Here is a 27,776-nt window from a genome sequence, read left to right as displayed (position 1 = left end):
AATGACACTGCAGTGCAATAGGATAACTGCAATGGTAGCTGTAATGTACTGGGTGTGGGTGTTATTATATACAACAAACAGCAATAATGAAAGAAAAGATTATATGTTTATATCTCTCCTCCTGCAATAGGAGAAATGCAATATTGGCCAATATTAGAAGTAGAATGCACTGATATTATTAGAATAACCAAGATTATTAATATAGTAATAATATAAAACCAATGCACAATTTTGTTTACATTTCAAAATGTCACAGCTAACAATATCAAAAAGTGATATTTATTATATAGATTTTTAGAACATATATTTAAAAAAGTGTTTGGTCATGACAAACAGCGATAATGAAAGGAAAAGATTATATGTTTATATCTCTCTCCCTGCAATTGGAGAAATGCAATATTAGAAGTAAAATGCACTGATATTATTAGAATAACCAATATTATTAATATTATTACTGTATTAATATTAATATTAATGCAGTAATAATACAAAACAAACGAACAATTTTGTTTACATTTAAAAACGTCTTAGCTAACAATATCAAAAGGTATCAAAAAGAATATCCAAACTTAGTAATAGTAATACAGTAATAATAGAAAACCAATGCGCAATTTTGTTTACATTTCAAAACGTCATAGCTAACAATATCAAGAAGTATCAAGAAGAATATCCAAACTTATAATTAAATATCGTGATCTCATAAAAATCGTTAGAAAAAAATATCATCGTCATATCCTTTACTTCCACTGCGTTGGACATCAGTTAGAATACCAAAGTACTCAAATGTGTCTGAAATGTCAGTTAATTTGAAATCGGCAAAAATGAAACGATTTCAGTACTCCTACGTTAATCACCGAAACCTTCGACAATGCTATAGACTGGTGAAAAGTGCACGTTATTTTTTCGTGAAATGCCCACGATTTAATCGTTCTATTCTTTGTCGCTCGGCGTTTCAATTTCCGGTCTTAACTTTTATAAAAGTGAGGCTTGACAAGTTTTAATAACGATTTTCGTCAAAATAAATCTGTCTATTTGTGTATAATCCAATCAGATGGGTAAGTTTTAAGATAATAACGACGGTTTACAAAGACTTGGTAACATATTTAAATAGGTTTGTATGTGTTTTGTATTGTTATTATACTTTAATTACTCTACAAAACGATGGTTAAATTTGCTGATGAAATTTTGATTCAAGGGTTCGTCTCATTGTTGATGAATAGTTTTCGGGAGTTGTGTGCACATGTGCATTTATCATAAATCTCCCAACCAATCGCTTCGCTCTGTTTGGTCGTGGGAATATACTAGAAATTCCACTGTCATACAGCCCACGACCAAAGAGATGGCCAGAGATATTGGCAAAAAAATAAAGGGTACTAATGGTTGAGAAATGCAATATTAGCAATCAAATGGCTCTGCAGTGCAATAGGATAACTGCAATGGTAGCTGTAATGTACTGGGTGCGGGTGTTATTATATACAACAATAAGCAATAATGAATGGAAAATATGTTTATATTTTCCCCCTGCAACAGGAGAAATGCAATATTGGCCAATATTAGAAGTAAAATGCACTGATATTCTTAGAATAATCAATTTTATTAATATAGTAATAATAGAAAACCAATACACAATTTTGTTTACATTTCAAAACGTCATAGGTAGCAATATCGAGAAGTTGTGGTATTTATATAGGTTTTTAGAAAATTTATTTAAAAAGTGTTTGGTCATGACAAACAACAACAATGAAAGGAAAATATTACACGTTTATATCTCTCCCTTGCAATAGGAGAAATGCAATGTTGGCCAATATTATAAGTAAAATGCACTGATATTATTAAAATAACCAATATTGTTAATATAGTAATACAGCAATAATAGAAAACCTATGAGCGTTCACGCGTCTCGAAGATTTCTGCAAACTGCAGCAAAATAAAAGCTGTTATAAAAGTGTTATAAAGCTGTAGGCCTAATTTACTGTAATGTATGTAAACTGTGTACTATACACAGTTTGAAAGTTGGTTGCGTTGAATGTAGAAAGGTTTTGATAAGTGATCTTTAACAGAAAGCCAGTAGGAGCATTCACGCGTATAAAACTGCAGCAAAATAAAAAAAATGTTATCGTCATAAACGGGCGTTGTAGTTCGGCCCTAGCTTGTACGTAAGTTGTAAAGAATTTCGGCTAACGTTTTAAATAATGAAACCTTCGGTGATTGGACAAAAAACATAGGCTGAGAAACGGTGTACCATAATTTCGTACCTGTAAATCGGTCTACGCCTCAAACGGTCTACGTTTATTACAAAAACCTTCGAATAAATTCGATTACAAGTAAACAGCACCGTAGACTGGTGAAATGAACACGGTTTTCTCGTGAAATACGCACTACTAAATAGTTCTACAATCGGTCGCACGGCTTTATTGGCGTTTCAATTTTCGGTCTTAACTTTTATTAAACCGAGCTTTTCAAACTTTTTGTGGAAATTTTCGTTCAAATAAATCTGTCTATTTGTGTATAATCCGATCAGATGGGTAAGTTTAAAGATAATACCGACGGTTTACAAAGACTTGGTAACATATTTAAATAGGTTTAAATGTGTTTTGTATCGTTATTATACTTTAACGACTTTACATTCCGATGCTTAAATTTCTTGATGAAATTTCTAGCCAAGGGTTCGTCTCATTGTTGATGAATAATTTTCGCAAGTTGTGTGCACATGCATTTATCATAAAAACTCGCACACATCGCTCCGCTCGTTTGCTCGTGGGATAATTAAAGATCCAATCTAACTTTAATGGCTGTAAATGTGCATGAAATGATAGGGAAAAAGAATCGATGATGATACAGTGCTAATTAGTTCAAACATACAGTACCACTTCTTAGCCTCTCAGCCCTTAATAGGTGCCCACTATGAGTAGTGCTGAAGATGTAGCCATGCACATGGTTTCACCTGAGTAGAGATAGAAGACTTGGTAGTGCTGATGATGCGGCCATACACATGACTACATCTGAGTAGAGATACAAGACTTGGTAGTTCTGAAGATGCAGCCATGTACATGACTTCTCCTGAGTAGAGATACAATACTGGTAGTGCTGATGATGTAGAAATACACATGACTACACCTGACTAGAGATGCAAGTAGATAGTACATACAGTGGAACCTCGGTTCTCGATCAACTCGGTTTTCGACCAAAATATTTGAGATTTGCTCGTCTCGGATCTCGAACATAAATTCGATTCTCGACCAAACCAGAGCATACGCATTGGAATTAAACACCCGGAACAGCTCCGAAAACAGCATGGAAACATTCGCTTTCATAGAAAACATGAAAACATATGCTTCATACATTCTTTACAAAAAGGAAGGAACGACGTCTGGGACGACGTCTCCTCTACTGAAAAGATTTTCTAGGGAAGCAACTCCTGCAATCTAGTTACCCTAAATTGTTTTGGAGGAGAAATCTCATTCAAAGATGTGAAGTAAACGTGCTATTGCTGTTTATATTTTCTTTTTACACAATTTTGGATGTAAGTGGTCTGTTGAATTATTTGCCGTTTCTTTATCAATTTCTGGTATTATATCTTAATTTTAATGTTTTCGATGTTTTAAGAGCAAAACATACAAAATGTTTACTATTTGTTTTTTTCTTTATCATCATAAATAGAAAATATTCTATTAAAATTAAACACGACCTATATTCTAGCTGCTTTTATTTATAGTATGCAGTATACAGTACAGTTTATGGTGTAAAATGTTGAAAAATACTTTACCAAAGTTGTTTTCTCAACTTGCAATGGATTAAAATTCACATATATATAAGTTCTAATGGAAAAAATTGTTTCGGATCTCGAACAACTCGGTTTTCGAACAACCTTCTGGAACGGATTATGTTCGAGAACCAAGGTTCAACTATACATGTATACTTATCGTTGTCTTACATACTGACCACTGTTTAATAACACTGATCAATTTGGTATCCATTTTGAAATTTAATTAAATGAATATATAACAATATCATTCTTAATATCATAATGGAAGACTATTTAAAGAAAACATCAGTTAAGACGATTGTTTGTGCTTAAGCGGAGCACAAGGTTGGCCTTCTGCCAAGGCTCGAATACAGTATTATCAACAAAGCAGTTTGGAAAACTGGGTGAGCAATTGATGTGATGAATAAATAGAATATGCATGTCATGTACTGTTCATCATATAAGATCTATAAAAGTACAACGCAAAGGAGCTACAGTCTAGAAATGGAAAGAAAATAGAATAGAAAGGTGAAAATATTTAGAGATTTAAGTAGCTAACAACCTCTTGACAAAACGTCTCCAAGAAGAACCTCGTCCTTTTTTAATAATCAAAAATATAAATAAAATATTGACTGCGATAAGTATCATATAAAATATATAGTTGTTGCTAGGGGTATGTTTTCGAGGCAGCAGCTCAAGCCGACCTAGTTCAACAGCCTCTAAATAATGTTTATTGTCATTGATGAGATCAAGATGAAATCTCTCCGAAGTGTATAACATTACAAGGGTATAATGAAGGTAGACTGCCAAAGCACCCGCTCCCACAGCCGTCAGATGAAACATACAGCCATCTAAAATCACAATTGGCCAGTCAAGATGGCATTCACCCCGGGAACGCAGTCAATATTCAACATAGATGTTGCTACTTTGTGAAAATACAAGCCAACAGCAGACATACTTATGACATTGGACATACAACAAGCACATGCTCATACTTGGCATTTATCGAGTCTGACAAACTGCAACCCATGAGGACCTATATTATAAGGCACGGGCTAGCTGCAGTTTTTTAAACTACTGATAAGTAGTTTAAATACTTGCTATTCTCTCCTATAAGATAGCTGCAATTTAAACACTTTCCAGCTAAATGTTTTCTTAATGTTAGAAATTGCCTCTTTCCTACTATTCTAATTTTATTATAGTAAAAACCAATAATTACATTTATATTTATGTTTGCATCATGATAATTAGTTGATCAAATAGTTCCAGCTTGATGAAAAGGCATCACAGTGCCTTTCATATTTATAAATATGAGAGGCACTGAGCTCAGAATAAATCACAAAAATGCCCCAACATCTGATTTCTGTTTCTGAATTTACTTCCAGTTTTTAGTGATTGCCCTAATTGCACCATATTCTCCGAGCTTAACATAAGGAACCTTGTATCATTGCTCAAACATGAGACACTTTTATGAAAGGATTATTTACTAGTAAATATAGAGACTCGCTATTAGAAAGTCCACAAAATTTTTCATAGTTCTCAGCTGACCTGAAATCATGTCCTTAAACATCCAGAAGCTCAATCTTTCACTTCATTAAAATCAAAGTTTATAAAATGGGAAAAGTTTTCAAATCGTAGAGTCATTTTGGACATTAGATGTGAGCAAAAAAATTAAACTAAAATTAATGAAACAAAAACTTGCATGCATAACAATACTATATATAATAATACTATATATAATAATACTATATATAACAATACTATATATAATAATACTATATATAATAATACTATATATAATAATACTATATATAACAATACTATATATAACAATACTATATATAACAATACTATATATAATAATACTATATATAATAATACTATATATAATAATACTATATATAACAATACTATATATAATAATACTATATATAACAATACTATATATAACAATACTATATATAATAATACTATATATAATAATACTATATATAACAATACTATATATAATAATACTATATATAATAATACTATATATAATAATACTATATATAATAATATGCACAACTGGTGCATAACAATACTATACAGTCAAACATGGATAACTCGAACTTCAAGGGACCGAGCAAAAGTGTTCGAATTATCAGAGCATTCAAGTTATCAGAGCACTGTCACAAGTCCATATATTTACTTATTTATTAGTAGATACATGTACATATACAAACTATAATATAAATCAAAAGCACAAATGGCTTGTTTCAAATTAAATGCTTCTAATGTAAAGTTTAAAACGTTTTCATGAAAAAGTATAGAGATTTTTCTATCACTTGAGATTGGTTTGTTGTTTGAGGTGATGTTATTGCCAGGACGTTTTTCAGATTGACATTGGCAAAACTTGATCGTTGTTGAAATGCTCAAAAGAAAAGACATTTTTTTCTTTTGGGGTTTTACCCACGATCAATTTTGCCGTTTTTTCTTGAAGTTTATGCAGATTACTTTACTTTACCTGGGATTCGTTAAGAGCAACACTCCGAGGCAGTTCAATTAGAAGTTTTACGAGGTTTTACGGTACATTCTATATCACTCACGCTTTTTTAATAGATACTTATTGAATGTACACACGTATTCTGTGTTTAGGTCAAACGATGAATAGTTTTTTGTAGCTCAGACAACGTATACGTTTAATTACAACATTTTTTAAGACGTTTTAAACATTCAACATTCCGACGTTGATTCAACACGGAATCAACGTCGGAAAACTATTCATCACGGGTTAGCCGAGTCACGCACTCAAGGATTTTCGCCACGCACATACAAAACAACATGCGATTTTTGTCTTGTATGTGCGTGGCGAAAATTCTTGCGCGCATGACCCGGTTAGCCCGTGCTATTCATCGTATCGCTGTATAAATCAAATTTCACCAAACTTTTAGAAAAGTCGTTGACAAAAATATTTTGCCGATGGTGGTAATAACGACGCTTATGAATTACGAAAAGATGAGTTTACCTCTATGGCTTTGAATAAAGTGATTTTCTAAAGCGAAAACAACCGTTTCGGTAGCTGTTGGGCAAAAAAACAGTTCGAATTAACAGTGTTGAATTCGAGTTATCTATAGCAATTTATCATTACGTGGGAACGGACCAAAGGAAATGTTCGAATTAACCATTTTTCGAGCTATCCGTGGACGAGTTATCCATGTTTGACTGTATATAATAATATGCACAACTGGTCAGTTGAAAGAAAGATAAAGTGCAGGGGGTCTGTCTATGGGATGGTTTAGTTAGCTATGCATAGAGTGAACCAGTGGGCTAGACTTACCTTTCATCTCCTTCTCTTCTAGAAGCTTCCTGCCGCTTGAGGTCTTGTTAGGCAGCTGCAGCAAAAGTGCCAATCAATTGATGGAATATATAAGATATACATGTTTCCCTAGTTCAAAGATCTAATACACAGTCTATCACAAGAAGCTGTCATTATAGATGTATTCAATTAAGCGTGGAAAGTCTGGAGAGTCTGTGAAAAGTAACTGAGAGAAGGAAAACAGTTGCATAGAGGGAAGACAACTACAAGTACTCAAAAAGTTGGTAGCGTAACTAAATACTCAAAACTATGGAAGTAGCGCATGGAACAAAAAAGGTTTTGGGTGATGGAGGACTACCCCCTTCATAGAGTTGTTCATAGAGACAACTCTAGCCATGTCATATTAACATTCTCATAAAAACTATCCTACTATGTTGGCTAGCAAGTAAACATCTATTAGTAATGCTTTAGCTAGCAACTACACTCTATAAACAACTTTTTAATGATAGAATCCTTCATTAAACCATAACTGCCATGTACAGCTTTCATTGTTTGTTCATGGTAAATCAGACACGCTGATTCCGATTTTGTACACAAAATAAAGATTGGTCCACTAACTTTCAAAGTAATTTTTGTTTTTGAAGAATTTTTACAGCGATTCAATATCGGTGTCGCAAATGACACAATCGATTCAATAAGTCCCACCCATAAATATGTGACAAAACCTAGCTTTTTAGGGATGAAAGTTGGGGATGTTCAGTCCGATCTAGAAATATAGAGATGGGTGTCTTAAAATCCATTATTCTCAAAAGCCAGCCTTGAAAAAATCTCAGTCTTTTCTGAAAGGTAGATAAGCTATTCAACATTGCTTGTAACTTGTTACAGGATGTTTAATAGGCTTGTAACTTGTTACAGGATGTTTAATAGGCTTGTAACTTGTTACAGGATGTTTAATAGGCTTGTAACTTGTTACAGGATGTTTAATAGGCTTGTAACTTGTTACAGGATGTTTAATAGGCTTGTAACTTGTTACAGGATGTTTAATAGGCTTGTAACTTGTTACAGGATGTTTAATAGGCTGAACGCAGAGGAAAATGAGCTTTAAAAAACGCGATTTTTCAAAGAATCGAGCTTCAAAAACATCGCAGTCTGTTGACTGTTGACCGCAGTCTCGTCTGCAGCATAGATGTATGTATAGTTCGACGATTGATGCTGCTGATAACAAAAAATAGTAATTAACTGTTTTCTTGGCGTACTCCTCTGGCTCCTTCTGGCAAGTCGTCGTTGGACAGCATGAGACTAAGTTGTGGCAAACCAAAAACTTTTCTAGCCAGCCATTGCTTGCCTTGAAATCTCTTTCTGTTGTCAAAGTGAGCGCTTTTCTCTGAATCATTTTTCGACTGACAAGGTTCATCTGCCGGATCCAGCTGATGAGCTTCTCGTCGAAATCCTTGTCATGCAGAGGATGTCCTGCAGAGAATGTCCTGCGCCTTGAAATTGCTTGCTCGATGAGATAGTAGAAGAAGACTTTTTCAACTAAGCTTCTAGTTTTATTTTTTGTTTCACCCAATCTTTGAAACACGACCGAGGAATCTTCTTGTCTTTTGCAGCCTTTTGATTTACTGTATTTCTCTGCGTACAAAACACCACCCAGCTTAAATTGCAGGTAATATTTCTTTTGTTTCAAAAGAGTAACATCTTCAGATTCGGAACTGCTTGACATGTCTGCTAGAGTTTATACATTCTCATGGTGCTCTGCGCAAATTCAGCAGCTAAATGCTGGTAGGTATGTTTTAATTGAATGCAATCTCAATCTAGTAGGCTGCTGTGCGCATGATCCACAGGTGTTTATCATGTATTTGATTCGCGATCAATGTATGGTATATTTGTTCACAAAACTCAAAGTATCAAGGTCTATCGAAACGACAATAGGTCCCAGTAAACCTTTGATCGCTGATTAGCAAAGTGGCATTCAAATGACATTTTCAATCTTTCTCCTGTAGTGGTGGTCAAATAAAGGTGGCGTTCAAATAGAGTATTTACATTTTACAGTATTTCTAATCCCGAGAGTTAATCTTGATGATAAAACAACTATATTTAATGCAAGTTTAGGATTAACTGCTTAATGACCCATTGAGTGATGTTTGTGTGTGTTTTGAGCTAATCCGCATGCAAAAGCCAAATAACTATTTGCAAGGGCAACAATATTCAATAACTCAGTAGCTAGTGGCATCAGACAAATCTCACTGGGATCTGGCTGGCTAAAGACTCAAGCGTTAATGCTCAAAATATGAAATAAAGCGGGTTCCCTCTTGTATGACCATTTTGTACTGACCTCAGCTACTGACCAACCAATAGTGGAGCACGCACTCTTGTATAACTACTATGTACTGACCTCAGCTACTGACCAACCAATAGTGGAGCACGCACTCTTGTATAACCACTATGTACTGACCTCAGCTACTGACCAACCAATAGTGGAGCACGCAGAGAACAGCCTTAGAAAAATGATACTTCTATGTTTTTCATTACCTTAAAACAACCAGATGCATCCTGGGCATCAGTGATAACTGCGATGTACTCCTCCTTGAGAAATTCATGGAATCCAATGCTAGGGCAGACAAACACTACAAAATAATGTGCAGTGGGACACTCTTATCATCTTTATTATTATTATTAATAGTATTACTATTATTATCATGACTAGGAATGCCCGGCGTCACACAAGTAATAAAACAATTACCCAATGAATTTGTGGGACTTACCCGGTTACCTTTACTAAAACAATTACAATTAGTAATAATCGTTTCGCAACTGTCAACTGTCAACCATGCTAGTGAATGACCCCAAGAGCTTCAAGCACGATTATTTTAACCGATGGAATAAATGTGCTAACAGCGATTGATTAATAGCTTGGCTATCATAAAGTAGTGCATAAGATCACTGGTCTGCCAATCGGAAGGCTTCAAGATCAAATCATTGACGATGCGGATTTTCATTTCTACACTTTAATCGCTATAACTGGCGAGACGACAAACTTTGGGATGTGTATATATAGATAGAAGATATATGAATTACTAGGTCTTGTATTTCCAGCAGAATTGTTAGCTTTGCTATTATTATAGTCATACTTAGTATTAGTAACCCTACTTTAAGGTATAGTTACGCTCTTTATGGTGTCAGAATAGAGAGAGTCATCTCCCCCTTAAGGTGATGCAAAGCTGATGCAAAATGAAGCTAGTAATAATAATAAACTAGAGATCTAAAAAAAGTTTCGACCATCTTTCAACATGGCCGCTATAACAGTTTACATAGGAGGTTTTGTTACGCAGTACATGTACATCGAATAGTCTGTAACCATGTACTTTTAACAGATGTTTAGTAAGTTCTTGTGAATGATGACAATGTACAGAATATTCAACTATAGTTTTTATATCTTACAGTTCAATCTTACAGTTATACCCTCCTGCAATTCGTTAATACAGTACAGACAGGAATACATGCATCTTACAAAGTAAAACCAGCGAGTTCATGGCAACTATCAGAATATATACTTGTATATTCTAAGGTAAGCGTCTTAATAGTTAAAAGTACTTAAAATAATTCAGTGAAAATTATTCAGCTCCGGAGCTGGTCGACTGGTCGAGCTGGTCGACAGAGCTGGAGCTCTTCCTAATCTTACGCTTCAAGATAATCAAGAGTAACCCTAACCGATCAAAAATTGTAGTAAAGAGAGTTTGTTTAACTACAAACTCTGTTTTTAGTTAAACAAACTCTCAACAAACTGTATTTTTTTTGTTCAAAGTCACGATTAGAGACCGGGAAAAAGATTGCACCGAACAGGATTCGAACTCGTGACATTCAGCTAAGCAGCTCAATGCTCTATCCGAGCTTCCAGCATTTCAGAATAATTGTACGTATTGTTACTACGCTTTATCATTACGTGTTATTATGATCAACCACAGCACACTAGACTGGCAGGATGCTAGTAGTTATAAAGTTTAATGATCAATTTCTAAGTAACCAATATGACCTCCATAAAAGTAACAACTAGAGATGGGTAGTGCAAGTCAAAGGTATTACAGTTAACTTTCCAATGAAAGACTAACAAGATGACAAAGTAGCCTGGAGTATGTGTTCAATAGCAATATGAATGTTTTCACAAACCATCAGAATTCATAATACATATATGCTCATATGAAACACTATATGCTCCTATGAAACACTATATGCTGATATGAACTACTATATGCTCATATGAAACACTCTATGCTTATATGAAACACTCTATGCTTATATGAAACACTATATGCTCATATGAAGCACCATATGCTCATATGAACTACTATATGCTCCTATGAAACACTATATGCTCATATGAACTACTATATGCTCATATGAAACAGTAAATGTTCGTATGAAACACCCTTTACGTAATGCATGCAAAAGCTGTTTCTATATACCTACATGTAGATAAAAACTGCTCAATACTGTTAGCCCAAGATGAACTATAAGTTGAACTCTACAAAAAAGCGAAACTAGAGAACACAAGAAGCATACATATTTCAAAGAAGAGATCAAGGTTGTGAGACTCGACGGCATGGTATCTTCGTCCATTTTGTCTCCGGCCAGTCTGAACATAGCTAAGCATTTCATAGTAACTGTTGGTGCACCAGATTCTTTGGAACTCGGTGTTACTGAGATATCCCCTCAGCCCGAGCATCTCACTCCAAGAACGTGAACACTTTTTCTAAAATTAATTTTAACTTTCACAGAATTGACTACATTTTTAAAAAATAAAGTATTTATCAAAATCAATGGAGTGCAACAACTCACGGTTTTTGCAGCTTCCACACTAAAAAGTATCTGATGTGTTAGAGGATATGATCGAAGGTTTGGGGTGGTGACAAGCTTGCTACATTTCTTGCTTATTTCGCAGCTGCCGGACTCTTCGGAAGCAAACAAGCTGCCAAAGCACTCGTCAGATGACCGTTCATTGATTACTGTAAAACATACAATTGAATGCTGCGCCTGCTAACGTATGACAACCAGTGCCCAGCTTGGACCAAGTTCACAGGAATATATGACAGGATAAATACCCATGAATTACATTCTTAAAAATCAACTAGGAATGCTGGCATCCCAAAAGAAACAATAAATATTTTTGTAATGTTTGACTTGACCAACCTCGAGGTAGCTTATTCTGTTTTATTATTATTCTGCTATTATTTTTATAATAACAATATTTATAGTTTTAAATAAAAAAATTGTTAAAAAATAAAAGTTTGAATAGGAGCCTCAATAAATATTTTTGAGGTTCACGACAGTAACCATCTGCAAGGTCTATGATAGTAAGTATCTGCATAGTGTGTAACAGCATATGACATGTATATGATAGGAAACATATGACATGCATATGATAGGAAACATATGACAGGTATATGATAGGAAACATATAACATGTATATGATAGGAAACATATGACAGGTAAATGATAGGAAACATATAACATGTATATGATAGAAAACATGTGACAGGTATATGATAGGAAACATATGACATGTATATGATAGGAAACATATGACATGTATATGATAGGAAACATATGACATGCATATGATAGGAAACATATGACAGGTATATGATAGGAAACATATAACATGTATATGATAGGAAACATATGACAGGTATATGATAGGAAACATATAACATGTATATGAAAGAAAACATATGACAGGTATATGATAGGAAACATATGACATGTATATGATAGGAAACATATGACATGTATATGATAGGAAACATATGACATGTATATGCTAGGAAACATATGGCAGATATATGATAGGAAACATCCGACAAGTATATGCTAGGAAACATATGACAGGTATATGATAGGAAACATACAACAGGTATATGATAGGAAACATATGCCATGTGTATGATAGGAAACATGTGCCAGGTATAGGATAGGAAAAATATGACAGGAAACATACGACAGGTATATGATAGGAAACGTATGACAGGTATATGATAGGACATGACAGGTATAAGATAGGAAACATATGCCATGTGTATGATAGGAAACATGTGCCAGGTATAGGATAGGAAACATATGACAGTCTATGATAAAAAGGACACTGAAAATATCTTACTGAAATAAATACATATATAGGATCAATGGACTTCAGCAATAGGACCCACCTTTAAAGCTATCTCTAATGTTGAGTACAAATGGCCAGCGCAACTCTGGTTTGATATTTCTTGGCTCATAGTTCATAAGATACCTCCTTATTAATAGAACCCCCAACTTCTGAAATTGCTTTGGATTATCTCTGCAAGGAGCACATATTTGGATTATATCTGCAAGGAGCACATATTAGGATTATCTCTGCAAGGAACACATATTGTATTTGGATTATCTCTGCAAGGAGCATATATTAGGATTGCCTCTGCACGGGCACATACTAGGATTATCTCTGCGAAGAGCACATATTTGGATTATCTCTGCAAAGAGCACATATTAGGATTATCTCTGCAAGGAACACATATTGTATTTGGATTATCTCTGCAAGGAGCATATATTAGGATTGTCTCTGCACGGGCACATATTAGGATTATCTCTGCGAAGAGCACATATTTGGATTATCTCTGCAAAGAGCACATATTAGGATTATCTCTGCAAGGAACACATATTAGGATTATCTCTGCAAGGAACACATATTAGGATTGTCTCTGCAAGGAGCACATATTAGAGTTATCTCTGCAAGGAGCACATATTAGGATTATCTCTGCAAGGAACACATACGTATTAGGATTATCTCTGCAAGGATCACATATTAGGATCCTTAAAACATTATGAAAGTTACTCGCTATTGCGTTATCTACTTCCACCCTACATTCAAAGTGATGCATTACTTTCCATATAAGGTATATCAATAAGAAGACGATATATTCATTGTCACAGTGAGTGATGCTAACACCAGCTATTTGTGAGAAGTAGTCTAAACAGATACATGCTTCCACTTGAACTTCCACAGGTTGAATGCAACATAGAGCTAAACTTTAAATGCATAAAGCTATAACACAATCGGTTGATAATGTGATGGTAAGGAGACAGAAGAAAACAATTCTAACACTCTAACAAAAAGTATAAAAAAGACCGTAGGAATGACACAAATGCACTGACTGTGATATGAGAAGAAATGAGACAGGCCAAACAAGGAGAACTCACAAATACAGCAAACATGTTGCTATTTTTCAGAGATGTCGCTGGCTTATATTTACTCTTAGGTGAACCTGAGTCAATAGCCTGTTGCACAATTAGCCGGAATTCCGTGTACACAGTAATTCAGTTAAACAACTCAACTATAGAGACTCGTTTAACATCAAGCCTCTGGCTTATAATCACCTCTTCATTGTTTGACATATGATGTGAAACTCAAGCAAATATTTGTAGTGAGATAAAAATTAATTTAAAACTCACAATATCCAAAACTTTTTGAAATATAAATTTGTAAGCAAAAGTGAAAAAAGTGGTGAACATTAAAAATCAACCTTAAAATATATACAAAAAAAACACAAAACTAGTGTGAGTTAGAATAAGTCATTCGGTGTAAGTCCGTAAGTAAGTCCGTCACTTCCCTGACCACCCATTCTGACCACCCATGAACGTACACACTTCCATTAAGTATTTTAACAGTAAAATATTAATAAATATTCCTTTGTATTAATTTACTTTATTCATTCAGTTTTTACATAAAATTTAATGCTGGTCGTGATTACTTGTATAATTTATTAGATTTTTTGCTGTAAATCGAATTGATAAAAATACAGCGTATTCTTATAAGAATATTTGTTCCAACATACAAATATTTCAAGTTACGAAACAATTATCAGAAGAGAATTCCTGGTGGAAATGCGCATGCCTAACCTGTTGACAACAGCAATTCCCTTGTTAATTGGTACTTGACAGTTCTTCAGTAACGCATCTACTTTGAACTTGAAAGAGTCATCCATGAGCTCAAATAGAAAGGAGCCTTTGATATGCAGTAAGACTCCTGTGAACAGACATTCAATATATTTTTCTTGACTCTAGATGCATGAGTCATGTTAGCCTGTCTTGACAAACTGTTGTTTTTGCGAAGTTGTCCCCTGTCGAGTGGGCGAGCAACACAACAGCTTGTCACAAGACGCACTGCACCTGGTGCATCAGCTGCACTTATAGAGAGTTGTTCTCCTCTATCTATGCAGCTTGGTTGCGATGTTATGTCGGTCGCTCCATTGGTAATCATAACGGATTTCGCGCAAAAATTGATGTAGAAAAAAATAAGATTACAATGTTTAACCAGCGACCAGTCTCTGCGGTGAACTTTAGTAGAACTTGAGAACTTAGGCAACAACAGCGACTAAATATGTCGTTATTTGTGCGCTCAGTCAGTTTAATTTCTATTTTTGTATGTCAGTTTTATTTGTTTTTATAGGTTTTATTTTCAATTTATTTTATTCTTAAGTTTTACTAAAGTTTACAACAAAATTGTAAACAACCAACAGTCTTTGGTTAAACGTTGTAATCTTTTTTTTCTACATAATTTTTGCGCGAAATCCGTTATGATTACCAATGGAGCGACCGACATAACATCGCAACTAAGCCACATAGACAGAAGAGAACAACTCCCTATAAGTACAGCTGATGCATCAGGTGCAGTACGTCTTGTGACAAGCTGTCGTGTTGCTCGCCCGCGCGACAGGGGACAACTCCGCAAAAACAACAGTTTGCCAAGACAGGCTAGAGTCGTGTGCACACACACAGGAAATGCATTACCTACTACTCTAGGCACAGCATGTGCTATCTAAGATAACAATATCTTTATACAGTCGAGTAAGAATATACAGGGCTGATGACAGCGGCAAAAAGTCTTTTTTAATTAATGTGTTTTGGCGAGAAGACAACATCGATAGGATTTTTGTGACAAAATATATATATCGGTTGGTGTCCATGCTGATAACTAGTCTTACCTTGTCAGCTATCATGTATATCTAACATGATATATATATATATATATATATATATATATATACGGCAACATGATGCGACTTGATATGAACAGTTATGATCAGCGTCTAAATCCCTTTATGCTGATTATAAATATTAGTGTTATTAGATAATCGCTGTCTAACATACTCAAATCGCATCTACAATCTGCCTGACCATCTGTTACATTCGTATTTCCAGAGAAAATCCACTACACCTACTAAATACCAAACACCTTGTCAATCCACACTATAGAACAGCGTTACGCGTCTTTTGGCCTATCAGCTTTATTTTGTCTATCATGGTCTAATTCACTTTGAACAGCCTTGACTGATGATAATATATATAGCTTATAATATAAACTATATTGTACAAACTATATAAACTTTATATCTATCTATAAAATAGTAACTAATCTAGGCGCTTTAAAATGATGCTATAACCTAACTCAGTCCATTTAATAGCCTCAACAAATAACAATACCTTGATAAGTTAAGAAATCGCACAGCCCTATAATATTATAACCAATGATACAACTCTATCATTACTGTATTACTTCATGCTAGGTCAGGAGTTGCAAAGTGTGGAGAGACAATTAATCAATGGTAAGTTGGTGACAGTCTGACATGACATCTTGCAGTGTATGGCAGCACCTTCCAAATATTTTACAGAACAATTCACTCATATGTACATGTGTTGTTAAATGAACTCCAAGGACCTGGTTATGTTGAGCATGATTATAATAATTACAGGGAGCTGGTCTCCTATATATCGAAATGTGCAAGCAATGGTGAAGTGGAAGAAGACCTGTAGTGCAGTACCTTTACAAATATCAAGGTAACACGTGATAATTATCAAGGTAACATGTGATAAATATCAAGGTAACATGTGATAAATATCAAGGTGACACGTGATAAATATCAACGTAGCATGTGATAAATATCAAGGCAACAGGTGATAAATATTAAGCTAACATGTGATAAACGCCAAATTAACATGTGATAAATATCAAGAGAACATGTGATAAATATCAAGAGAACATGTGGTAAATATCAAGGTGACATGTGATAAATATCCAAGTAACACGTGATAAATATCCAAGTAACACGTGATAAATATCAAGGTAACATGTGATAAATATCAAGGTACCATGTGATAAATATCAACGTAGCATGTGATAAATACCAAGACAACACGTGATAAATATCAAGGTAACACATGATAAATATCAAGGGAAGGAGTGGTAACTATCAAAGTAACACGCGGTAAATTTACAAGTAACATGTGATAATATCAGAGTAACATGTGATAAATATCAAGACAACACGTGATAAATATCAAGGTAACACATGATAAATATCAAGGGAAGGAGTGGTAACTATCAAAGTAACACGCGGTAAATTTACAAGTAACATGTGATAATATCAGAGTAACATGTGATAAATATCAAAGTAACATGTGGTAAATATCAAAGTAACACGTGGTAAATATACAAGTAACACGTGATAATATCAGAGTAACATGTGATAAATATCAAAGTAACATGTGATAAATATCAAAGTAACATGTGATAAATATCAAAGTAACATGTGATAAATATCAAAGTAACATGTGATAAATATCAAAGTAACATGTGATAAATATCAAAGTAACATGTGATAAATATCAAAGTAACATGTGATAAATATCAAAGTAACATGTGATAAATATCAAAGTAACAGGTGATAAATATCAAAGTAACATGTGATAAATATCAAAGTAACATGTGATAAATATCAAAGTAACATGTGATAAATATCAAAGTAACATGTAATAAATATCAAAGTAACATGTGATAAATATCAAAGTAACATGTGATAAATATCAAAGGAACGTGTGATAAATATCAAAGTAACATGTGATAAATATCAAAGTAACATGTGATAAATATCAAAGTAACATGTGATAAATATCAAAGTAACATGTGATAAATATCAAAGTAACATGTGATAAATATCAAAGTAACATGTGATAAATATCAAAGTAACATGTGATAAATATCAAAGTAACATGTGATAAATATCAAAGTAACAGGTGATAAATATCAAAGTAACATGTGATAAATATCAAAGTAACAGGTGATAAATATCAAAGTAACATGTGATAAATATCAAAGTAACATGTGATAAATATCAAAGTAACATGTGATAAATATCAAAGTAACATGTGATAAATATCAAAGTAACATGTGATAAATATCAAAGTAACATGTGATAAATATCAAAGTAACAGGTGATAAATATCAAAGGAACGTGTGATAAATATCAAAGTAACATGTGATAAATATCAAAGTAACAGGTGATAAATATCAAAGTAACAGGTGATAAATATCAAAGTAACATGTGATAAATATCAAAGGAACGTGTGATAAATATCAAAGTAACATGTGATAAATATCAAAGTAACAGGTGATAAATATCAAAGTAACAGGTGATAAATATCAAAGTAACAGGTGATAAATATCAAAGTAACAGGTGATAAATATCAAAGTAACAGGTGATAAATATCAAAGTAACATGTGATAAATATCAGAGTAACATGTGATAAATATCAAAGGAACGTGTGATAAATATCAAGCTCACATGTCATTAGTCACTATAAAATTAAAAATAAAATTTTGCTATTAAATTGCAAAATTCTACACAGAATAAATAGTTTGCAGTGGAAAAAGGATCCAATAGCTGAATATTATAAAGTAGTGCGTTCAAGCCCAGCAGTGATTTTCATTAAACAGTGAAAGAAAGGACTAGATTACTATAAGCATACCTGTAGACCTGTAGACCTGTTTGCCTGAGCTATAACAACAACTATGAGTATCATAACTCATTGGATAGCGATCAATAATGAGTAACTGTTTATAGTGGCATCAGCATTATAACTGCTAGTAGTGACTATTGTAGTGTAGCAGTTAATAGTAGTACCAGAGCACAACAGTCTAATATATAGCAGTTGATAGTAATACCACAACACAACAGTATTTAATACATAGTAGTTAATAGTAGTACCACAACACAGCAGTATCCAAAGTACAGCAGTTAATAGTAATATAATAGTAGTATCCACAGTACAGTAGTTAATGGTAATATAATAGTAGTATCCAGAGTACAGTAGTTAATAGTAATATAATAGTAGTATCCGGAGTACAGCAGTTAATAGTAATATAATAGTAGTATCCAGAGTACAGTAGTTAATAGTAATATAATAGTAGTATCCAAAGTACAGTAGTTAATAGTAATATAATAGTAGTATCCAAAGTACAGTAGTTAATAGTAATATAATAGTAGTATCCAGAATACAGTAATTAATAGTAGTATAATAGTAGTATCCACAGTACAGTAGTTAATAGTAATATAATAGTAGTATCCAGAGTACAGTAGTTAATAGTAATATAATAGTAGTATCCAAAGTACAGTAGTTAATAGTAATATAATAGTAGTATCCAAAGTACAGTAGTTAATAGTAATATAATAGTAGTATCCACAGTACAGTAGTTAATAGTAATATAATAGTAGTATCCAGAGTACAGTAATTAATAGTAGTATAATAGTAGTATCCACAGTACAGTAGTTAATAGTAATATAATAGTAGTATCCACAGTACAGTAGTTAATAGTAATATAATAGTAGTATCCAGAGTACAGTAATTAATAGTAATATAATAGTAGTATCCACAGTACTTAATTGTAATATAATAGTAGTTTCTAACATATTGAATACTATTATTATACTACAATTAGCTACAATGTATCCCGGTCGAATTTTGAAGAAATGTAACAGGTAAACGAGTAGTAGTTACCTTCAACAATCCTCAGACCATACAAGCCATCAAAGTTAACTTGGTCCACAAATGCGTTGTAGAATTCTGTTACTTTCTCGAGGGATTTCAAAAGGTGCTTGATGTGACCTACAAGCAACATCAAGCACGGTTGCGCATGCTTAATGCAAGTGTATAGCCATGGGATAGGCGAATGGGTGTTTACAATAAGTGTGAGCAAGTAGGTACGAGCCAAGCAGGTCTGAGCAGGTGAATATATACAGAATATCTGATGAACTACTAACCAGTATAACTTGTTACTTCCTTGATAGGCTTGCAACTTATTGATTTTGGACTGAATAATGAAGAATTAATCAACAAATATGTAAAAGCTAGAGATGCCATATTACCCCTATCTAGTAAAGGAAGCTTCTCCTTTGAACATTGCTGTGTAATTAATTTCTTGAAATTTGCTAGCAACTACCCGTAAAGCAATGGTTTGCAGCAGCATAAGGTGCCTTTGGTTACTGCTGGCTGCTAAAAGCACCAAGCACCACTACTGTGTTCACTGTCAGCAGCAGGTAATGCTACTTGAGGAATGGTTAGACTGTGCTCATGAACTGCGCTACAAATTCACTATAGTTATTGTAGGTAATAAATGTGGCTCAATGCACCCCTAGCTATTCCTCATGGCTTAACAGCATTATTTAAAAAAATATGTAACAGGAAATTTATGGTAACATTTTTACAACCTGTATCTGTAAATATCGTCAAGGACACGGTGTGGGCACTCTAGTCCGCTTAAAAACTCACTCAACTAAGTTTTAAATATTATTATATCTACTAAGGTTCAAAGGTTAAAAACTTTATTAGAAAATAAACTGCTGTCTTTTTGAAAAATTAGTTTTCTCGAGTACGCGAGAAATTATTGATTGTTTTTTATAGAGGAGAATACCAATTACCATCTTCCTATATACCAGCCTTCTTTCAATCGTACTGAGTATTGCATACTGCGTATTGCGTACTGAGTATTGCGTACTGAGTATTGCGTATGGCACTCATAAACGAAACTATTCCAAAGAAAAAACAAGAGCGTTAAACGCACTTTTCGTGTCTCCTAATCCTCAACCATAACTGTTAGAGAAGGGATGCAATGGATTGTAACAAGCGAATATAGGAACTGTTAGAGAAGGGATGCAATGGATTGTAACAAGCGAATATAGGAACTGTTAGAGAAGGGATGCAATGGATTGTAACAAGCAAATATAGGAACTGTTAGAGAAGGGATGCAATGGATTGTAACAAGCGAATATAGGAACTGTTAGAGAAGGGATGCAATGGATTGTAACAAGCGAATATAGGAACTGTTAGAGAAGGGCTGCAATGGATTGTAACAAGCGAATATAGAAACTGTTAGAGAAGGGATGCAATGGATTGTAACAAGCGAATATAGGCAAGAAATACTTCCAAGCTGTCTTGCAACCAAAAGCTTGCATCTATCATACTATTTTCTTTCTAAAAAGACTACCTGATGAGGTAATCTAGTGCTATTAGATATTACAGAGCTGTGTAACGTAACGTCAAAAGTTACTCAACTCCCCTGTAGTAGCAAACATAGGTACTTCATCGTGTTTAGCGTCTAGTGAATCAATCACACAAATACAGCAGACTCTTAAGGAAACAGGAAGTGATTTATCACCATTCACGATTAAAGACTGGATGAATAAAAACTAACATTGCTTTTGCAGTAACCCAATTTTTTACAAAGCCAGTATTTACTGGCACCAGGCATATTGGTAAAACGATTTCAAATACAAAAGGAAAACAAACTTATGGTTTCCCACAAAAAGCTTCTACTCAAAATATAACACATAACACTTTATAATTTCTGTCCTTGTAACACAGTCAACAGTGTCTAAACTGTATTATTATAGTATTTAGTCTATGATGATAAAGTGGTTCAACGCTGTGAGTGACAACCATCACATTACATAATGGGGATATCAACAATTTTCACAAATTCAAACAAAAATATGTTTAAAATCAATGCTGCTTTTTTTATTTCCGTTTGAAAAAGTGATCTGCTTAAAATTGATTACCCCTAGCATGCCGACAATATCCTGCGCTAAACTTTGACACAGCTTATTTCTAACACAATCTCTAGCTATGAGTCTATATTATAATAACAAAATTTTTGGTAATTATTCAATATTTGAAATTAAAAAGCTGTAAGATATGTTTCAAAACAATGGGTATAATACATATAGCCAGCTTACAATAAGGTAGGCATGATAAATGGCAATGTACTGCACAAGTAGAAACTCAAAAAAATCATTGCAGGAAAAGATCATCTACTACGTAGTAAAATAGAGTTAGAAATTAGTTTGGAAGGCAAGCATTCTGTTGAACTTTGCAAAAGTGGTGGGCACCCTAAGCTAGAGGAATTTAGACAAAAGTTCAGCATGATATTAATGCTGCAATGACGCAATTATATTAGCTAAAAAACAAAATATAATTAATGACCTGTCGATGGGAATGTCGTTCCAGCAGTTGATACCAGCAGGGCCATCATTAGAAGCTGACTCAGGCACACCATTCCTCATCGATATTTTAAACTTCCATCAGCTGTCTTGAAACTGTGCGCTCTGAAGAATGCTGGACTCAGTTTCGCTCTTTCTACGCTTAACCAAGGTTGGGCTAAAAATGCCAAAATAAGTTTTGCATTTGAATGAAATAGTGCAAATAAAGGATGGGAAATAGAAGCCAAGCTTATATTTATGGTGCTTCAGCCGCTCACGATAACGACTCGCGGTTGACAGAAGAGGTTAACTGGCTATCACTACCTGTGACCAGCCACTACACATATCTTTAAACAAGCAACTACAGCAAATAGGCCGATGATATTTACACAGTAAGAGTAGCTAGCCTAATGCAGGTGATCAACCCTCTCTCCTCTCAAGCTTGTACACTTAAAAATATCCACGCTTGATTGACCAATTATAATACAGTATTGCTAATATGAGGTCATCAAACCAAAGAGCGTTACACCAAGGTAGATGTGAGATATTTAATATTTCCCTAGTTCCTAATATGTCAGCGTAGCCATGTTCTAACACTTCTCCACTGATTGCTTGAAGCAAAAACACGAGATGCTGGATCACCTGTATATTAGTTGCTATGTAAAAAGCCAGTAAGCCACAGGTTTCTTACCACAAATCCTTGTGATAACCAGATTGAAATGTACATGAGGATTTACAGTAAAATTGGGCACAGAAAAAGGTGTTCAAAAGTTAACATTTGTAAATCTTGTGTGAAGGTTCAGGAGTCATAGTGCATAAATATACTTTCCAGCGAAAAAGCTTAATATAACTGGTGAATTACTGAAACTGTCCACTTAATTCAGACCAAGCCTTTTTATAAAAGAGCTTATATTTTTGACTATCAAACCTGCCTGATAGTGTCTTCTATACGACTAGTTTGTAACCCTTTTGTATTATGATGGACAAATCAACTCACTAAACTGGCAAATTAGATTCACGAATGAGTTGTGAAAGATTTACTAACATGCAGCCAACGCTTATTTCATCCGTCAAAAGGAGCTTGTCATATGATTTTGTAAACTTCAGTGTCTAACTACACCAAATCGTTGTTCCAAAATACCAAGCTACTAAACTCATAGCCTGTCCACTAGTGTAACTGATGAAAAATAATTCAGTACAAATCAATAAATTGCAGCTGATGACATTTTTGTAATCAAAAATTAAAGTAGTAAAGTTGTATTTGAGCAGCGCAAATAATAATTGATGGAGTAGACTTAAATTAACATTAAAGTTACAGATACAATTATATACAATTACAAACAGATAAAAGGAAAAAAAATTTGAATAGGACCACCTAAGATGACACCACACAGTTATAAGCTCAACACAAGTTTTATGCCGCATAAAAAGGTATTGTACCTTGAGAGCCAAATCTCCTTAATTTAATTAGGCCTATAAGGCAAAAAACATAATTATAAAAAGCTTACAATTACAGCTGTTGGTAGCCACAAAAAGTTTATTACAATTATTCAACAAGTTAAAACACAAGAAGGCTTATTTTACTGTCGTCGTAAGTAAACATATTTCACAGATTCTGGCGGCTTTGATTTTACGCCGATTAGTTCATTGTTCTAGTGTTTTGATTTATGAATAATTAATTTGTAAATTGTGGCTACTATTGGGTGTTTCTTCTTTAATGTTTCAGATCAAAGCTAAAAGTGAAAAGAGCGGCTGAGAGAACAAGTGTATTTTGTCACCAAATCGTTCTAAGTAGTTGAGTACAAAAGCTGCACTTCATGACATCTAGTGTAAGCCAGTTTTTAAATTATGGTAAAACAATCAACATTGTGGAAGTAATAAATATAAAAAGACCAAATTGATAAATATACAAAAATCCGTACCAAATAGGCTGTTTCGTGTCACATAAACTATCCAAGAACTACTATGAGTTAATATATCTCAAATTACTGTATTGTAATTATAAGACATATATATATATATATACATATATATATATTACATAATACATGTTTACCAGTTTATTTAAACTTATGAGCAATGTCTGTATTTTTCTCTTCTGTTACTGCTGATTAGTTTAATCTTGTTGTTACAAGAATTGAGCAAGATGTATCTGTTGAATAATAAGTACAGGATAATTAAACATATATTCTTTAAAATACAGCATATTTGAAATGTGTTTACTTTAATTTTAAGACATTAACAGTTTTAGTTAAGTATATAAAAACTGTTTTAAAAGCTAGGGCTTATACCATGCCTTATTTCAAGAACTTGACCAAGTGTAATAAGACAGTAAGCTTACTCAATACACTTAGTTGATGTCTTTAAAAACAATGCTTTTAGGGTAGCTACATTAACTCTTCAGTCAGCTGTCTACAAAACCACAGCAGTTTTCTGCTAAGCATTGACAGTAGCTATTTAGATGCCCTTTATTACTTAGCTGAGTTGAAATAATATTGTGGGAAGTGTTAATCATACTAGACTCATGAATTTCATGCTATCGTCAAACAATTTGATTGTACCTGCAACACTAATTTAGATTACAATTCTCATGTTAAGTTTCTTAGCCAAATTAATATGTTAGGAAAATACTTAACCAGTTTTTAGTTCGACTAATTAGTGGAAAAATTTCAATATTTCAGTTTACGTTTTGCTATTCTAACTTTTTAATTAATTATAAGAAAAGTACTTGGAAACCATTTTTCTCTGTACCTAAATATAACATATATAGTAAACAGCAAACCTGTCCATATATTCACTGTGGAAAACGTCAAATTTAAACCTGCTCACCTAATAGCTTAGCAACCTAACTAAATAACACAATAAGAAGCGAAGCTTGTATCCATTAACACCAAATGGCATAAAAACTATCATTTTCATCGTAAAAATGACTAAATCTCGCTGAATCTGTACACGAGCCAAATTTGAGCAAGTAAGATAGTATGTACAAAACTTCGCCTCTCGCCATTCAATATTGCCAAATAATGGATAATTTTGTTAATACGAACCATGTGTCGAGTCATGAATTAAAAACAATATAGGGTATGAACTAAGGTTTATATGTGTGCGGTTACTCACAGCATCGCTGTGATTTTTCTCAATTTGGCAAATTACAAAACTATAGCTAAGGATAGAAGGTGGGAAATCTTACACCGAAGCCTAATTGTAGAAATACAAGCCCTATATGAGAAATATTCAAAACCGTTAACTCGGGTATCCAACTTGGCACAAGGCGAAATGAAATATTAGCCAGAAGGCCAACTGAAGCGCAATAAGAATTCTTGTGATTTGGACGCTCAAGGGTTTTCGTATTGGATGAATCATCCCAATGTTAGATATGGGCGAATGTTGTTGACGAGAGCGTGTGTTAACGACTCACTTAGATTTCCAGCTTACAAATATAACGATAATTGGACTCACTGCTTGGGTGGATGCATTAGCCAAGTTTCTGCATCCTTTTGGTAGGGTAAAATTCGGTGGCTAGATTTACCCGGAATGGTTGAGAGTGAACAATTCCTACTGTGCGCTTCACAATCCAGGTTTGATCGTTCGGGACAATAATCTCATATAGAAATCATGGCAACAGCGCCTTGATAGAATTTTATTGCTCTATTGAGGCCACATTCATTTCTACATGTTACTACCAAAAAAGCTTTCATTTCTTCAAATATTTTTGTTGATTTGATGGCTAGCTAAAACAGTGATGAGTTGTTATCATCCACTGTGCTTTGTCCTAGTCTAGCTGTTCAGAACAGCTATCTGTCTATTAGCACTTGTCTTCCTTGGATTTACAAAAAAGTATTTTATTAAATTTTATTATTAGATTAAGAATGCAAATCGTAGCATCTGCGACTTCTAGTAAGAACGTTGAACCGGTCTCTGAATTGCACTTCTGTTATAATAATACTGCTTACCAATAAAGCACTAATTTTGTCAGCACAAGAAAAAGCACTATTCAGATCACTCCCTAGTAACACAAAAATTGAGCTTTTAAAATTATCATATACCATATAAATGAGCTTCAAAAGAGTTTTAGCTCAAAGTTATGGTGCTCACATGAACTTTACACCATCTAATCTCATTATGCTTAAATTTATCCACACACTGAAACTTATGGCGCCTTACAGTGCCTCGCGTTTCGTGTTCGCAACTTGAGTTGTACAACTCGGGACACTATAATTCGCCATTAGCTCTAGTTTTACAGTACATACATACATAGTTTAATTTCTATTAGCTAACGGGTGCCTATTGATGTATCATTGTTAATGTAACCAGATCTACAGTTATGCTACCGTAATACCAATATATTGCACCTTACTTTTACAAACTCGCGTTGCGTGTTTACAAATCGAGTTGTGAACACGCAACGCGAGGCACTGTAAGGCGCCATAGAAACTGAATTCTGTTCTAATGCTCAGGGACAAGGATTTTTATTGCCAAGATCACTCTGCACTCAATACAAACTAGGTTCCAAATCAGGAAAGAGCTTTCAAATCATTGAACAGTCCATATTGTGAGCAGTTAGCCATAGTGACTTCATCACATTTCCTCTAAAAAACCAATTAGTTCTAGCAATTTTGATCCCTGACAGACCATGAAGAGCCAATACCAGTGAATTTCTGCTTAGGTTGGTTCTGCTTGCTATAGGTTACCAGCTCGATGAGCTATATTCCAGAAAGTTTTCATTAGGAAGTATAAAGTAAAAACTGAACCAAACTACCATACATGTCGACTTTAGAGATACGCATGGACACTCGTGAGCACATGAAATCTGTTCTTTACAGAAAATGATAAAGCATACATGGAGGTAGTTTCAACCCCTACTACTTGAGGACAACTACCAATGAAATTTCACGCAATAATGTTGAGGTGGTATCAAATTAGTGATTGCCAGGCTGTTTAGCTGCCAAAAAGAACTCTCATTTTTTAATCTCACACCCCAGGTGTGCTATCAATGACTAAATACCATAGCTTTTAAAATAATGATGCTGATAAGGAAAATCAACACTAACTGGTTAGCAAACAAAGGGACTTCAAAGAGCAAGGAACTTTATGAACTTGATAAACCCAGTCAGCATGTAGTAGAGGGTAAATGTTCGCCATGAATTGCCTTCACGTGTCAGCTTCTCATGCTAAATTATCCTGTGAATTTAAAAAAAACTCAAGTTTCGTTAGCAAACCTTTGTTGTCTTCATTACCTTATCATTCTCATACTTAGAAAATAATCAATGTGGCTGCCAGACTCACAGATACCTTGTTCCTGGCCTATCTGAAGAGACATTGTGATTGGATAATAACTTTTATGACAAATTTCCAGAGCTTTCATGTCAGGTTTTAAACCTTCTAAAA

The 27,776-nt window shown here is 34.0% G+C and overlaps 1 protein-coding gene and 1 long non-coding RNA gene across 3 annotated transcripts; one reads left to right on the top strand and one right to left on the bottom strand.

Moving 5' to 3' along the window:
• Positions 1–3,971: 3,971 nt before the first annotated feature.
• LOC137406825 (UPF0764 protein C16orf89 homolog) lies at positions 3,972–25,641 on the bottom strand. The gene is made up of 10 exons (XM_068093439.1): positions 25,579–25,641; positions 22,393–22,566; positions 19,912–20,019; positions 14,977–15,103; positions 13,248–13,378; positions 11,880–12,046; positions 11,604–11,793; positions 9,576–9,670; positions 7,065–7,119; positions 3,972–4,596 (listed from the first exon to the last, which is right to left on the bottom strand). Exons 2-10 carry the CDS (start codon positions 22,463–22,465, stop codon positions 4,292–4,294), a joined length of 1,251 nt encoding a protein of 416 aa, XP_067949540.1. The 5' UTR covers positions 22,466–22,566; positions 25,579–25,641; the 3' UTR covers positions 3,972–4,291.
• Positions 7,219–12,260, top strand: LOC137406833 (uncharacterized). Of its 2 annotated transcripts, XR_010979940.1 has the most exons (4): positions 7,219–7,323; positions 10,487–10,611; positions 10,849–10,956; positions 11,983–12,260. It is a non-coding gene; the product is annotated as an uncharacterized lncRNA (long non-coding RNA). The 2 variants fall into 2 exon arrangements; XR_010979941.1 differs by lacking the exon at positions 10,849–10,956.
• Positions 25,642–27,776: the final 2,135 nt, after the last annotated feature.

Source organism: Watersipora subatra, chromosome 1 (assembly GCF_963576615.1).
Source record: "Watersipora subatra chromosome 1, tzWatSuba1.1, whole genome shotgun sequence".
In the NCBI taxonomy this organism is placed as follows: Eukaryota; Metazoa; Bryozoa; class Gymnolaemata; order Cheilostomatida; family Watersiporidae; genus Watersipora; species Watersipora subatra.
This window is presented reverse-complemented; position numbering and strand designations above follow the sequence as displayed.

Bases quoted from the DNA above. Each gene is read 5' to 3' on its own strand.
- LOC137406825 (XM_068093439.1), bottom strand. From the start codon at position 22,465: ATGGTGTGCCTGAGTCAGCTTCTAATGATGGCCCTGCTGGTATCAACT. The intron at 11,794-11,879 runs GTGAGTTGTTGC...AATTAATTTTAG, and splicing joins GTGTGGAAGCTGCAAAAACC to AAAAAGTGTTCACGTTCTTG. The intron at 7,120-9,575 runs GTAATGAAAAAC...CTTTTGCTGCAG, and splicing joins ATGCATCTGGTTGTTTTAAG to CTGCCTAACAAGACCTCAAG.